The following is a 15,346-nucleotide window of genomic DNA, read 5'->3' as shown; positions in this document are numbered from 1 at the left end:
TGCGGGGCTCTGTGGAGTCTGTTTGTGAACAGAGCCCCAGGACCAGCTTGCTTAGGGGACTCTTCTCCAGGTTCATCTCTCTGTAGGTTGTGGGTTTGTTATGGAAGGTTTGGGAGACGCTTACTTTTAGGTGGTTGTAGAATTTAACGTCTCTTTTCTGGATTTTGATAATTAGTGGGTATCAGCCTAATTCTGCTCTGCTCTCATTATTTGGTGTTTTACGTTGTACCCGGAGGATCTTTTTGAAGAATTCTGCATGCAGTCTCAATTTGGTGTTTGTCCCATTTTGTGAATTCTTGGTTGGTGAGTGGACCCCAGACCTCACAACCATAAAGGGCAATGGGTTCTATAACTGATTCAAGTATTTTCAGCCAGATCCTAATTGGTATGTCGAATTTTATGTTCCTTTTGATGGCATAGAAGGCCCTTCTTGTCTTGTCTCTCAGATCTTTTACAGCTTTGTGGAAGTTACCTGTGGCACTGATGTTTAGGCCAAGGTATGTATAGTTTTTTGTGTGCTCTAGGGCAATAGTGTCGAGATGGAATTTGTATTTGTGTTCCTGGCGACTGGCCCTTTTTTGGAACACCATTATTTTGGTCTTACTGAGATTTACTGTCAGGGCCCAGGTCTGGCAGAATCTGTGCAGAAGATCTAGGTGCTGCTGTAGGCTGCCTTGGTTGGTGTAACGATTGTCGTCGGGAGAAGGAGAGGAGGACCAAGGTGCAGCGTGGTAAGTGTTCATTATTTTAATAAAACAACTGAACACTGAACAAAACAACAAAAAACGACAAACGAACAGTCCTGTAAGGTGACGAAAAACACTAAACAGAAAATAATCACCCACAACTCAAAGTGGGAAAACAGGCTACTAAATATGGTTCTCAATCAGAGACAACGATAAACCGCTGCCTCTGATTGAGAACCACACACATGGCCAAACACAAAGAAATAGACAACATAGAACACCAGACATAGAATACCCACCCACATCACACCCTGACCAAACTAAAAATAGAAATATACAAAGCAATCTACGGTCAGGGCGTGACAGTTGGTGACAGAAGCACCAGATCATCAGCAAACAGTAGACATTTTACTTCAGATTCTAGCAGGGTGGGTGCTGCAGACTGTTCTAGTGCCCTCGCCAATTCGTTGATACAGTTGAAGTCGGAAGTTTACATACAGCTTAGCCAACTACATTTAAACTCAGTTTTTCACAATTCCTGACATTTAATCCTAATAAAAATTCCCTGTCTTAGGTCAGTTAGGATCACCACTTTATTTTAAGAATGTGAAATGTCAGAATAATAGTAGAGAGAATTATTTATTTCAGCTTTTATTCCTTTCATCACATTCCCAGTGGGTCAGAAGTTTACATACACTCAATTAGTATTTGGTAGCATTGCCTTTAAAATGTTTAACTTGGTTCAAACGTTTTGGGTAGCCTTCCACATTCTTCCACAATAAGTTGGGTGAATTTTGGCCCATTCCTCCTGACAGAGCTGGTGTAACTGAGTCAGGTTTGTAGGCCTCCTTGCACACACACGCTTTTTCAGTTCTGCCCACAAATCTTCTATAGGATTGAGGTCAGGGCTTTGTGATGGCCACTCCAATACCTTGACTTTGTTGTCCTTAAGCCATTTTGCCACAACTTTGGAAGTATGCTTGGGGTCATTGTCCATTTGGAAGACCCATTTGCGACCAAGCTTTAACTTCCTGACTGATGTCTTGAGATGTTTCTTCAATATATCCACATCATTTTCTTCCTAATGGTGCCATCTATTTTGTGAAGTGCACCTGTCCCTCCTGCAGCAAAGCACCCCCACAACATGATGCTGCCACCCCCGTGCTTCACGGTTGGGGTGGTGTTCTTCTGCTTGCAAGCATCCCCCTTTTTCCTCCAAACATAACGATGGTCATTATGGCCAAACAGTTCTATTTTTGTTTCATCAGACCAGGGGACATTTCTCCAAAAAGTACGATCTTTGTCACCATGTGCAGTTGCAATCCGTAGTCTGGCTTTTTTTATGCCGGTTTTGGAGCAGTGGCTTCTTCCTCGCTGAGCGGCCTTTCAGGTTATGTCGATATAGGACTCGTTTTACTGTGGATATAGATACTTTTGTACCTGCTTCCTCCAGCATCTTCACAAGGTCCTTTGCTGTTGTTCTGAGATTGATTTGCACTTTTCGCACCAAAGTACGTTCATCTCTAGGAGACAGAATGCAAGGTGTTCCACTCGTTCTTTAAAACTGTCAGAAACAATTATGGGTAACCCTTTAAAGCACTTTAATTGAAGGATCAGATTATAGATGTTTATATATCAGTCTGTAGATAGTTAATATATGTGTTATAACATTGTTTGCTTGTTATTTAGCTGCTTTGATTGTCAGACTGTTCCTGTATTTTTTATAGAGAAGATGATGTGGCCACTGCCACAGGAAATGTAGCACACATGTAGGCCTACTGTAGCTGTATAAAAGAGAGGAAGTAAAGGGGAGTTAAGAGGAAGACACATTTTGACATGAAGATGGTTGGAAGCTGGTTGTTTCTCCTCATCTCTCTCCAAGGATATGAGGCTCCCTCCACCCCCAGTAAGATTGTCCTGTTGGATGCTACACCTGTGATATTAAATATTTATGAATAATGTTAGTTTATTAAACATGTTTAAGACCTGGTGCAATGAAAACACATCTGGCCAATGTGCCCTCAACTTTTGATACTGTTTTTGATCTTGTCATAGGAGGATTTATTATAATTGATTGTGTTAATCAGGGAATTAGTTTTAGTTTGTCCCTTGATTTGGTGTAGGCCTACTCTCATTGTGAGTTGGTCGTTTCATGCTCTCCGTTGACAATTATTTGTTATTGTATTTGTAGTTTGTCACGTTTTTGGTTCAACTTTATATTTATTTAGTTTATTACTATTTACCTACTATTAACTTCTGAATTACATAGTAAAATGGCAACATATATAAGTTATAGTAATTATAGGCCTACTCTTTTATAGGCCAATGCCATTTCATACCAGGTACTCTAGCAATTAATGTGATCAAACTATTACATAACCTATATATGTGTAACGCTCGTCGTTAGGTGGAAGAGAGGAGGACCAAAGCGCAGCGTGGTACGTTTCCATATTTATTGGAAACACTTAATACGAACAAAACAATAAACAGAAAATGAAACTAACGACGCTACAGACCTGAACATGTGAACATACAGACAACGAAGAACGCAATGAACAGGAACAATCACCCACAAACAAACAGTGAGAACAGCCTACCTAAATATGGTTCCCAATCAGAGGAGACGTAAAACACCTGCCCCTGATTGAGAACCATATCAGGCTAGTTGACAACCCTAAACCAAACATAGAAACACATAACATAGAATGCCCACCCAGCTCACGTCCTGACCAACTAAACAAGACTGAACAAAGGAAATAAGGTCAGGAACGTGACAATATAGAAACAGAAGGTTTTTTTCAATGATAGCCTCTTCTTGGAAACACAAAATACTAAGAAACGGGAACTAAAGACTGTTTCATGTGCCATTTCTATTGCTGCTGTGACACCAAATGTACCCTGCTAGTCTGAGATTGACGTCAACTACTTTGTGGTTTCCTGTAATATAGCCATCCATCTTGTCATATACATTCACATACTGATAAAATTATTCATTTAATTCAATGTGATGGTGGAAAAGTACTCTGCAATCTTAGAAAAAGGTTATTTGGCTGTCCACATAGGAGAACCCTTTTTGGTTCCAGGTAGAACACATTTGGGTTCCATGTTGAACCCTTTGTGTAAAGGGTTGTACCTGGAACCAAAAGGGTTCTCCTATGGGGACAGCTGAAGAACCCCTTTAGGTTCTAGATAGCATCTTTTTTTCTAAGAGTGTAGTCATGATATACATGAATGTATAAACCCCTTCATATGTTATCTGATTTGTCTCTTAAAAATCTGGTAACATCCAATGTAATTATGCTACTCATCTTGATATCATACCACAGCTCCCCTTTAAAGGATTCAATAGGTTTTCAATAGGCAGGTTTCCATTGACCCAGGTTTATTTGACTAAAGCAATGTAATGAAAATAATGAAAATGGCAGATATAGGAGAAACTATCTAAAGATCAACATTTTTATCTGTTCAACAGGGGTGGATTTTGAGACATGGGAAATACCTGAGACATGAAACAGATATGTGGGAGGGCACATAAGCTTTCGCCAGTTTATTAATGCACAATTTAACTAAATGGGTCATTGAAACACTTCAACCACTACAATTTTATTAGAAACGAGCTATGTTTCCATCCAATTTGCAACAGATCTTCATGTGAATATTCAAAAATCTGCATAAAAAAAGCTGTGCATTTTCCCACCATAGATGTCTTTCCATCAAACTGAATTTTTGCAGATTAAAGTCTGTGCGTATGACGTAGTGCACATAAACATGAAGTTTGCCTTTAAATTCACATGTACCGAATGAAAAATACAAGTTAAATGGGTTTCCATCACATTGTCAACTCTACTGATGGTTTTGTCACAAAAACGGTTGCGTTACATAGCAAATGTGCCCACTCTGGTCTTGGCACATGCGGTTTAGCCAACAGCTCGTAGATACATGAGATTATTATGGATAAGAACGATATTTGTATTTGTCAAACGGCAGCCAAGCATCGATCATCATGTCACCAGAATAAGACCCTAGATATTTATTGGAAAGGAGTATCAAGCTCATCGCCTTGCACATACACCACCTTGTGAAGTTTATCATAATTTAATTCATCTGTAACCTTATAAATTGCATGCTTTCTCAAGCCGTAGTGGGAGGATCACAGAACATATAATCTTGTGACTCCCAATTTTACTTCGATATGATGGTTATTATATCAATATTTGCGCATAAACGCGTCTCCACAGCCGTTTCTCACATAATTCATTTTCCAGACGCACAAAGATTCTACCATGTGTATCTGACAAATTGTCTGTCTGCATTTTAAAATTGTACCGGCATTTCATGTTTCCATCAGCCCCTTCCTGGCTTTTTATGCGTCAGGTAATTCATCCCCATGAAATGGTTAGATGGAAACGTGGTTACTGAAGCGTGATTTATGCGAGATAAAAAAAACATTTAGTTTGTAACCTCATTACGCCCAGCTGTTTTTATGAGAAGGGTGCAACTGTGGCATGTAATTCGGGGCGTTCATGCATGTGAGCATTCCTGCGGGTGCAGGAACCCCTCTTTATTCATCTATTGGTCCATTTTTAAGTTAGGACAGGCGGGAGGTGGGGGCGCTCCAGTACAGTAGGTGGCGTTAATGCACAGTAATGTTGGATGCCAGCCGCCGATAAACCCCACAGAAGGGGCAAGAGCGACAACTGTAGCTAGCTAGCCGTACAACGGTCAACAGTGTCCTTCACCCCTGCCTGTCGGGCACTGTTTTACCGCAATTCTGTTAACGACGCTGAGGGCAGGTGGGCGCGAAGGACATTCTCTACCCGTGTCGCTCCAGCTAGCTAGCAAGGAGGACTCCAGTAGGCAGTGGCGAAAAAACTCAGATAATAATTATTTGGGGCCTTACTGCTATTAGCCCATACAAACACATTGAATAACAGATTCCCCACAGAAATGTGTTCTTTAGTGTCTGTCCTATATCTGAGAGATATAAGGACCAGGAAACATTTCTTATTTGTTGTTTTTTACATGTATTTAACCCCTTATTTTTGGCACTAAACAGTCTCCATATGTATACTTCAATAAATGTTTTTGACTGGTACCGGGGGACCTTCAGACAAGTCGTGAGACCAGTGGGCGTCCTAGAAACATGTACATGTTCGTGAGAGTCTAACCTTTACACAGAGGGGTCATATTAATAGAAGTTGGCATATCGGCTGGACCAACTTCAGTCCCAAGACGCTTGTGGGAGTCATCTTTCCATAGAGTCATAATAATTTTGTAGGCCAAACCGTTCGGACCCTACAGACGATTTTGTGCTAAGATCGATTTTCGGGATGTCTCAAGGTCTGACAAACACCGCTGTCACCGAAGATGCGGAAGTGTTACATAGGCGGATGTGGTGGATTTTAATGCATCCAATGAAAAGAAAACATATCTCTAGCTTAAATTGAGAGATATTTATATTGAGGATGTTTGTATTACGCTAATTAGATGTCCGCACAGGTGCAGAAATCGACCTTAGGAGGTTTTAATGGAAACACAGCAAATGTCTGATGCTTTTGCAGATGTAAACTGCCTGATCATTAACCTGGATTATGTCAACTGCACCTGGAGTGAACAGGGGAGTCCAGAGGTCAACTACACTTTCTTCCACAAAAGGTTAGTGCAATGGCTGTAATGGTTTTCTTCTGTGGAAGGAGAGGACCAAAGCGCAGCGTGATTAGTGTTCATCATGTTTAATAAAAGACAAAAAACTGAACACTTCCAAAATACAAAAAAACAACAAACGTGAAAACCGAAACAGTTCTATCTGGTGCAGACACACAAAGACTGAAGACAACCACCCACCAAAACCCAACACAAAACAGGCTACCTAAATATGGTTCCCAATCAGAGACAACACAAAACACCTGCCTCTGATTGAGAACCATATCAGGCCAAACACAGAAACAGCAAAACATAGAAATACAAACATAGACTGCCCACCCCAACTCACGCCCTGACCATACTAAATAAAGACAAAACAAAGGAAATAAAGGTCAGAACGTGACAATGGCAGTACCCTGTCTTACTTTCAACATATGTGTTGGGCGATGGGTGTTGAGCTCTTTGGTACAAAATGCTTGCCGTGCATCAATGTAATGGATGCTACACATTGAACATGAAGAGCAATAGTCATCTTACTTTAGGCTTTTTAACGTGTGTTTTTCCTATTTCAATCTTCATTTGATGTGTCGTTAACATTTGACCCTCCTTAATGCTTTTTCTAGTGAAGCTTTACCCTCCTGTTAACCTGTCAGTTGAGATGAACAAAGACCCAGAGCTGAATCTGTACTGGAACAACAGCAAGAACACCTACTGCATTGAGAGTGAAGTTCGCTACAGAATAAACAGCGACAAGTGGAAGGTGGGGATGGGTCAGGACTCAGGAGTTGGACCACTGTTTGGACACTGTAGCCTACTGGTCATTTTTCAACAAAATACTGGACAAATGTTTGAAAAAACTCTCTCTCTCTCCTCCACTCTCTCTTTGTTCCTTTCTTCAGACATCTACTCCAAGCAAGGAACAGAAGTATGCTGTGGCTTTCCCGTTAAAGAGCAGTCGGTATGAGTTTCAAGTGAGAGCACGAACAAACAACGAATGTGGTGAGTCCAAGTTCTGGTGTGAATGGAGTCAGCCCATTCAATGGGATTCCATGAAGGGAAATAACTTCACAGGTAAATACATACAAAATCTCTGCTTTGCTTTATGGTTATAAAGTTGTGCTCAGACTTCTGTCAGGACTTTGTCATGTCAACCTTTCTCTTTGGCCTAGACATATCTGGCAGCTCAATGTCTGTGTGGAAGCCAGTACTGTCATTAGTGGGTACCATGACACTCTTCATATTGGCCTGCATGCTGGTCTACAGGGAAAGGTGGGTTTGCCAACAGAAGTTAACACCACACTTACACCCCAAATAAAGACTAAAATCAAGGGGTATAGTTTACATTATAAAAAAATCAAAGTCTCCTCCATTCTTCCTCTAAAAAAAAGTGATACTCTGATTTTGAACTGAACCTATCTCTTTGTAGAGAACGACTGAGATTCATCCTCATTCCCATTGTGCCTAATCCAGGCAAGAACCTGGAGGACCTTCTTGACAAGGACACTGTAGCAGTACTATTTATCACTGGTTGCTCTTTACCATTCACTGCACTTCATTATAATCTTTGTATCTTACAAGTGGTACTGTTATCTACAGTGTAAATCAAATCTCTTATTACATAACCTCTACCTTTGAAGGCCTGGCTTCACATCTCCGAAGGTGTTTGCTTCCAGCCTAACTTCACTGAGATTGCCTGTCCTGTTCGTGAGTACAGTCTGGTTCCCCAAACTGGCAGCGTCAGTGAATCTGTGAGCAACCTCTCCATCCCAACAGACCAGTCAGATTTCCTGTCCATGTGTTCCTCCTCAGCTTCCACTTTTCCTGCCACAAGTGAAAATGAACAAGCTGGTATTGAATGAGAGTTCCAAAGGTCTAATAATGCTTTATAATTTGTTTTACAATACAAAACATCCACATACAAACTACAACATACAGACACACACAAATATCCACAACATCACCCCTGCCCAGACAACACCTGTTCACACCCCCATCTCCAGCATCACTCTCTGCCACATGGCCTCAAACTGCACCATTTTGTTTCTCTCCATCACCCACTCACTTTCAACATTCAGATAATAAAGCATTTGACCTTTCCATTGTGTTAACAATAGAGGATTGGTTGATTTCCAGTTTTTAAGTAAACATTTTTTCAAGATAATTGACGAGGAAAGTATTGTCCAACCCATCTGGTATCTCATTGCACTCTCATCCGCCATGTCTGGAAATATGCACAGAGGGATTAAAAGTACATTTACATTGTAACACTTCTGACAGCCAACATTCTAACTCCGCACATAATTTTTGGACTCTACCTTTGTGCTGCAGATTCTATACATTAGTTTATACTGATTTAAGCATACATTTATCTTAACAGTAATTTCATTAGTTTGTTCCAACATTCCCTCCATCTTGTGCCAATATCAGTTCTTTTTAAGTCTTAGTTCCAATAGTTTCTATATATTTTTTTGCTCTATAGCGCATGTCAAACTCATTCAACAGAGGGCTGAGTGTCTGCGGGATTTTGCTCCTCTCTTGTACTTGATTGATGATATAAGGTCACTGATTAGTAAGGAACTCCCCTCACCTGGTTGTCTAGGTCTTAATTGAAAGGAAACAAATTAAAACCAGCTGACACTAGGCCCTCAGTGGAATGAGTTTAACACCCCTGCTCTATAGCCTATACATTCTTATCTACATTGTTTCAGCTGCTTTAGTGATGGGCACAGGGTGAAAACGACAATCTCTTGTAATGTTTAAATTATAGGCTATTGTATCTTGTGGAATTGAGTGGAACAGCTGACTCTTTGAATATTATCATGCTTGTAATAGTATGTTGTTGCATTTTTGTTTACAAGCAGGTGGCTACTGCTATAGGCCAGGGTTTCCCAACCTCGGTCCTGGGGCCCCACCTGGGTGCATGTTTTGTTTTTTGGCCCTAGCACTACACAGCTGATTCAAACAGCCAACTCATCATCAAGCTTTGATTATTTAAACCAGCTGTATAGTTCAAGGACAAAAACCAAAACGTGCAGCCAGGTGGGCCCCCGGGACCGAGTTTGGGAAACCCTGCGTAGGCAACCCTGTTCCTGGAATGCCACAGGTACTGCAGGATTTTGTTCCAACTAGGCACTACGCCTGACCAACTGAGTTAATTGATTAGTTCAATGATTGCCCAAATTCAACACACCTGATCTTCCAGCTCAGTTAAATCAAAGACATGATCCAGGACCAGGGTTGCCTACCCTTGGGCTACTGAATAAATTGTTAAGCCAGACAAAATTGATTCACTGTTTAATGGATTTTCCCCCCAGAAAAGTGAGGCGAACAAGCAAAAAATAACAAACTGGTGGATAAGAAATAACAGTACTTTATCACATTGTGGCTTCAAGAGTCATTCCATGCGAACAGAATGCAGATGTTACAATGTTGTTATAACCATGAGAAATGAAACACAATGGGAAGAGAAGCTTGTAACAGTTTCTTTATTCCTGGAAAATAAAAGTGCAATCCAATCTCGTAATTTAATGTGATGTATCGGGGAATGTCAATCAAGAATGCTTGACAATTGTAATCAAATTAAACATGTTTTTGTATAATTGATGAATTACCTGAATGCATCTCTATAGCCTATAGGCGTTAACAAAATATTCATACTAATATGATTAGGCCTCTCAGACTATTACGCCTAGTAGAAAGAGGGTCAATCTTTCTGGTCAGCCAAATAAAAAAAGACATAAATCCAGCCATAGAGTATAGCCTATCATCATCAAAATAAAAATGTTGTTAACATGCACAATTAGAACTCTTACAAAATTAGAGCAAGCTTAGCTTATTTCGAGCCCAGTAACTTTGCTCACCGCATCCTCCTTTGATTGTCTCGTCTGGCTGCCACGAAAAACTCCCACCTTGGAGACAGTCGATAACATCATTGTGGAGCTGCTGATCTGCACGAAGTGTGTGCGTGCAACTGGCGATGTACTTTGCTGGACATGCTAGCTGTTCTCGGCAGTGCATCATCACTTCAAACGCATTACGTCTTGGTGTTACTTCAAACGCATTCGGTCTTGGGGTTATCGGTTTGCCTACTACTACGGGTAGTGACGGTAAAATGTAAGTTACGAATCGCAAATCACCATACAGCTGACACTTCGATTTCATCAATAATTTTGACTTCACTTTGGTTTTCACAAATACGATCAACTTGCACTGCGTCTTTGCTGATGAATGTCCTCATCTCTGTCAATTGGTTCAATGACATTGTTGTTTCGTCTAACAATCGCTTCTCAATGATCTGAAAATTATGCATTAACCGACTGTTTGTTTATAATGAGGGACGTTGCACGTTTAACCTGGGGCCTGTTGCACAAAACTAGGATAAGGGATTAAGCCAGGATATCTTGGTGATCCTGGCTCAATTGATCCGTAATCCGGTTGCACTAAAGATGGATAGGGGGCAGGAGGATATGTTATGGTATAAATTACCATGGAGATTTATTCTGTGGAGCTAGCCTGCTCCAGACCAGGCTAAATTCCAGGATCTATTTAATCTCATCCCTAATGTCAGTCAGCAGTCACCACAAATGGAAACCAATAGTTATTTCACTGCTCACTATACATTGTTATCACATATAACTAGACCCACTGTTATTAAACGTTTGTGATCATTAATTTCAATGATTTTGGATAAAAAATGATTTTTAGATGATGTTGCTATCATTAGATAATTTACAGTTTCCCATAGACTATAAGGCTATATATAAAATGATAGAATATTAGGGCCACAGAGGGGAAAAAAACACAAGTCATAATATTGTAACCAGTTGTTTTAAAGGAGGACAGTTGTTAAAATGACAGATGTGGGGCATTTCGTGAAATTGTACTTCAGTATGGTTTCATAAACAAAGACATGCTGATGTGCCAGAATATTAAGTATCACATTGTCATAAGTATCAAAACTGTAAAAACAATATGTAGCTTTTCTGCAGAAAGAACCAGCCTCATAAATTTATGACTTTATCCTTTTTCTTCAGTGTGGCCCTAGTACTCTGTCATATAAACAAATACACATTCCATATGAATATAAAAACACAATGTGTAACATTATGTTCCTTTATTGAATAAGGACAAAACAAAGCAGGTAAACCATCAGCTCCTTTCGAAACTGAAGTCACAGTGACTCTACAAGATGGAAAGCACAGAATCCAAGCATATTATACAAAATGATACATACACATTCAAAGGTCTGTATATAACACACCCTGCATGTCTGCACACTAAAATAAATGCAGGACAAATCCATACACATCAACTGAACAGACAAATGAATGGATGCAGTAGCCTCCCTGCAGCCTTGTATTACACACAGTATACCGCACAAACATCATAAGAGGCCAAATTCGTCAAAAAACGAACCCCAAAAAAACCAAATTCCTCTGCCACCGCAGGACATATTTAACCAAAATTGAAAGCACACATACTAACTAAAATAATTCAACACATATTGGTCCCTCAGCAGCCGACCACTGTCGTCATCAGGGAAGATTGCCGGATTGTCCCAGTCCATGGCTGGTGGCACTCTGGGGGCCCTCTCCTTCCTCAGGCAGGCCACATTGTGGAGGACAGCACAAGCCACAGTAATATCACATGCCCTAACAGGGCTGACCCTTAATTTGTGAAGGCAGTGAAAGCGTGCCTTCAGGAGGCCAAAGGTCATTTCAACTCTGGCCCTGGTCCTGGCATGGGCATGGTTGTAGGCCTGCTGTGCTTCCTGGGGGTCTGTGAAAGGTGTCAGGAGAAAAGGCTGGCAGCCATACCCCCTGTCTCCCAGCAACACACCAGAGAATTCACCTGTCAACACAAAATCTCATCATTACTACCTCATAAACACAGTGATATTCTTGACACAGCCATGATGGTTATAAATAGGGGTTGTGTGGCTTACCTTGTGATAGGCACTGATAGATTTCAGAGGCCCGAAAGATTCTGGAGTCATGGACTGAGCCAGGCCATTTTGCCACAACATTGCTGATCACACAGTCAGCATTGCAGACCATCTGAAATCATAAGATGAGGAATATTACACCAATCAATGCACATCACTGGCAATGCAGAGTGTTCGTCAATGGACAATATCAAAAAGTTATGTTCACCTGAACATTAATGCTGTGAAAGGATTTCCTATTCACAAAATCGGCCTCATGGGCACCTGAGGGGGCTTTTATCCTTATGTGTGTGCAGTCCACTGCACCAATGACATTGGGGAAACCTGTCACACAAAGTAATGAGTATCCTACTATGTGTTAACAGTTGTCCTGTAATTTGTAGATCCTCTTACCTGCAATCCTATAGAACTCCTCTTTGATGTCACAGAGTCTTCTGTGGCCAGGGAAGGAGATGAAGACATCTGCTAATGCTTTGATAGCCAGACACACACTCCTTATTGTGCGGCAAATTGTGGCCTTGTTCAGCTGTTCTGCATCCCCCACTGAGTACAGGAAGGCTCCACTAGCAAAAAAGCGCAAGGCCACACAAACCATTTGCTCCACACTCAGTGCATGGCTCCGTGCAGTGCGGTGCTTAATCCTGGGACCCAGTAGTCTGCATAGATACCTGATGCCATCTGCAGAAAACCTGTATCTTTCATATAGATGGTCATCAGGGAAGGCCAGTGGGTCCAACCGGTCCCTGAAGACCCTTTCTCGCCTGAAGGCTCTCCTCAGCACAAGTGCTTCTTCATCCACCACATCTCGCACGAATGGGCATGCCATTGTCAGAGCAGAAAGGAACACACAATTTTGGGCCTTCATATAGGCTAGTGGCCACACCTGGTGCTGGGGGGGTGGGCAAAAGAGGGCGATGCCTTATAACGATGACTTGGTTGTACTGATTGCTGGGAAGAAAAAAAAAAACCTTAGAAAGATGCCACCGTCCTGTGTGCTCACAATAAGAGCTCATATGTCATGGCTCACTTGACTTTACGAGAATATACCTAATTTTTATTTTGAGCTGTGTCATCTTCTTGGAGCTGGGGGAGGAAAGAAAAATAATGATTAATACATTTGTGTTACAGTTAGCATACAGTGTACATTGAAGGCATATCTCACCTCCCTCTCAAGTTTTTTTATTTCAAGGTCCAGTTTCCTAATTGTCCTCTTTTTTATTTCGGACTCCAGTGCAAGATTTTCCATCTTTTTCTTCTTGTACTGAATGTCTATGTCTGCCAGTTCTATTTGGCGCCGGAGGTGGTTGCCATACAACTTTCTGATAGCTTGTGAGCTCTGTGAACTCTGTGAACACAATACAATTAGCGCAGCTGGAATTTGGCAGGATGTGGTGTCCTTTTATTAATACGCACTATGTTGCCAGGCTGGTTTTCCCACTGTATAGCATCTGGGTCCTGTAAAAGAAATTAGATTTTTTGATTTTGATGAGGACTCCTCACCATTGTAGAGTAAATAGTACTTTCACAGTCTTAACATGATACCTCATGCCTTCTGGAATCCAGAGAGATGGTCTCCTCCTCATCATCGTCTCCATCATGTGCTGTTGCTGCTGCACTGGGGCCTTCACCCTATCACATTTAATCGGATTCATATTGAAGCTAGTAGACAAGACATGCCAGGCCTACAGTATGCCTTTGATGGAGTACTCACTGGATCAGCATCGTCTGGTGCTTGTGCTGGTGGCTCTAACAGGAACACAGTGCTGCCAGACACTGCAAGGCAATAGGTAAACCAAAGTCAGACAGTCCAAATTGATTCAATATGAATGTGGTTGTATCCCATGTAGAGATGGAAGGACATACCTTGAATGAAGCGGGTGGCATCTTGGGAGGAACCTATGCTCGTCTCTTTCCCCCCAGGGATCCCCTCTAAGACGGGCCTGCCTTTATTTAGCTCCAAGGCCATGTCCTCTGGTGGGGTAAGGTCAGCCTTTGGTGACCCACCACCCGTGCCTTGTCTGTGGGTATTCTTTTTCACTGCTAAAACAGTACAGACAATGTGTGAGCAGGCACCTTCTGGGTACAATATATGCTTGTGCTTTGTTAAATATTAGTCAGGGACCATACCATTCTGCAGAATGTTCTTGTATTTGATTTTGACCTGCTGCCATGTCCGTTTTGGCCCGTTCATGTTTAATCTACACACACACACACACACATTTAATGGAGTCACACTGCAAAAAATTACTTGGTATTTTTGTCTTGTTTTCAGTAAAAATATCAAAAAATGTATCATAGCTTTATACAGTGTGATGGAGTTACTTTACACAATTTCACTCATATCTGCAGTGCATTTCAATTAAAAATTTAACCGTTTCATAATTACAGTACAACTGCATTTTTGGAGATGTGAATTAAATATTTGAATTGTAATTGTGATGTTTCAGCGGAGCGGTGAGTGTGTAATTGTGCACTACTTACGCATTCAGGCGGTCTGCAATACTTTGCCACGCTTTTTCTCTTTGCTTTATCACTGTGGCGGTGTTGCCTTTCTTCTTAATTATATCTTTTACCTCCTCGTATGCCTCCATGAGGATTTGTGCTTCCGACGGGGAAAAGTACGCGGCTCTAGTTGCCATGGTAAATCAGTTAATCTGTGATCTGTGGCTGGGTCTATTTGAGTGAGCCGTGAGCGCGCACCTATCCAGGATTGGTTTCACCTGGCTTAATGAATCCGTGTCTGCTCATCCTGGCTTGGTCTTTGTGCAACCAATTAAGCCTGGACGCACATGTTTTGGCTTCATTGAGCTCAGCTGAGTCATTTATCCCGGATGTCTTAATTCTACTTTTGTGCAACAGGCCCCTGGACACAAATAGTATTTATTTGTTCAGCCATGATGGCATGTGCAAGTGGGTTTCACTGTCCAATCTGAGCCTCGAACATGATCTGAGCGCGTGATGTTGCTGTTTGTTGTCTTGTATGGAGGGCCAAGATGACCAAAATCAAAAATAAATGAAAACATAAATAAATCTATTTTGGCCGTCTTGGTCCTCCATAGTCTAGGTCTTTAAT

General features: G+C 41.3%; 2 protein-coding genes across 5 annotated transcripts; one reads left to right on the top strand and one right to left on the bottom strand.

The window, feature by feature from the left end:
• The first annotated feature begins 2,519 nt into the window (after positions 1-2,519).
• LOC139551881 (cytokine receptor common subunit gamma-like) lies at positions 2,520-9,928 on the top strand. The gene is made up of 8 exons (XM_071363226.1): positions 2,520-2,592; positions 6,248-6,341; positions 6,701-6,720; positions 6,953-7,089; positions 7,229-7,400; positions 7,499-7,598; positions 7,756-7,840; positions 7,967-9,928. Exons 1-8 carry the CDS (start codon positions 2,523-2,525, stop codon positions 8,186-8,188), a joined length of 900 nt encoding a protein of 299 aa, XP_071219327.1. The 5' UTR covers positions 2,520-2,522; the 3' UTR covers positions 8,189-9,928.
• A 1,478-nt stretch (positions 9,929-11,406) lies between these two features.
• Positions 11,407-15,205, bottom strand: LOC139552670 (putative nuclease HARBI1). Of its 4 annotated transcripts, none has more exons than XM_071364618.1 (11): positions 14,755-15,205; positions 14,401-14,471; positions 14,137-14,313; positions 13,985-14,046; positions 13,816-13,902; positions 13,687-13,728; positions 13,436-13,609; positions 12,667-13,356; positions 12,482-12,597; positions 12,274-12,385; positions 11,407-12,179 (listed from the first exon to the last, which is right to left on the bottom strand). In XM_071364618.1, the coding sequence occupies exons 8-11, from the start codon at positions 13,136-13,138 to the stop codon at positions 11,809-11,811; spliced, it is 1,071 nt and encodes a 356-aa protein (XP_071220719.1). In that variant the 5' UTR covers positions 13,139-13,356; positions 13,436-13,609; positions 13,687-13,728; positions 13,816-13,902; positions 13,985-14,046; positions 14,137-14,313; positions 14,401-14,471; positions 14,755-15,205; the 3' UTR covers positions 11,407-11,808. The 4 variants fall into 4 exon arrangements, with proteins under 4 accessions (XP_071220719.1, XP_071220718.1, XP_071220722.1 ...); XM_071364617.1 differs by lacking the exon at positions 14,755-15,205 and having other exon boundaries at positions 12,667-13,221; positions 13,321-13,356; positions 14,401-14,741; XM_071364621.1 differs by lacking the exons at positions 13,436-13,609; positions 13,687-13,728; positions 13,816-13,902; ... (2 more) ...; positions 14,401-14,471; positions 14,755-15,205 and having other exon boundaries at positions 12,667-13,221; positions 13,321-13,424.
• Positions 15,206-15,346: the final 141 nt, after the last annotated feature.

This window comes from Salvelinus alpinus, chromosome 24, assembly GCF_045679555.1.
Source record: "Salvelinus alpinus chromosome 24, SLU_Salpinus.1, whole genome shotgun sequence".
NCBI lineage: Eukaryota > Metazoa > Chordata > Actinopteri > Salmoniformes > Salmonidae > Salvelinus > Salvelinus alpinus.
This window is presented reverse-complemented; position numbering and strand designations above follow the sequence as displayed.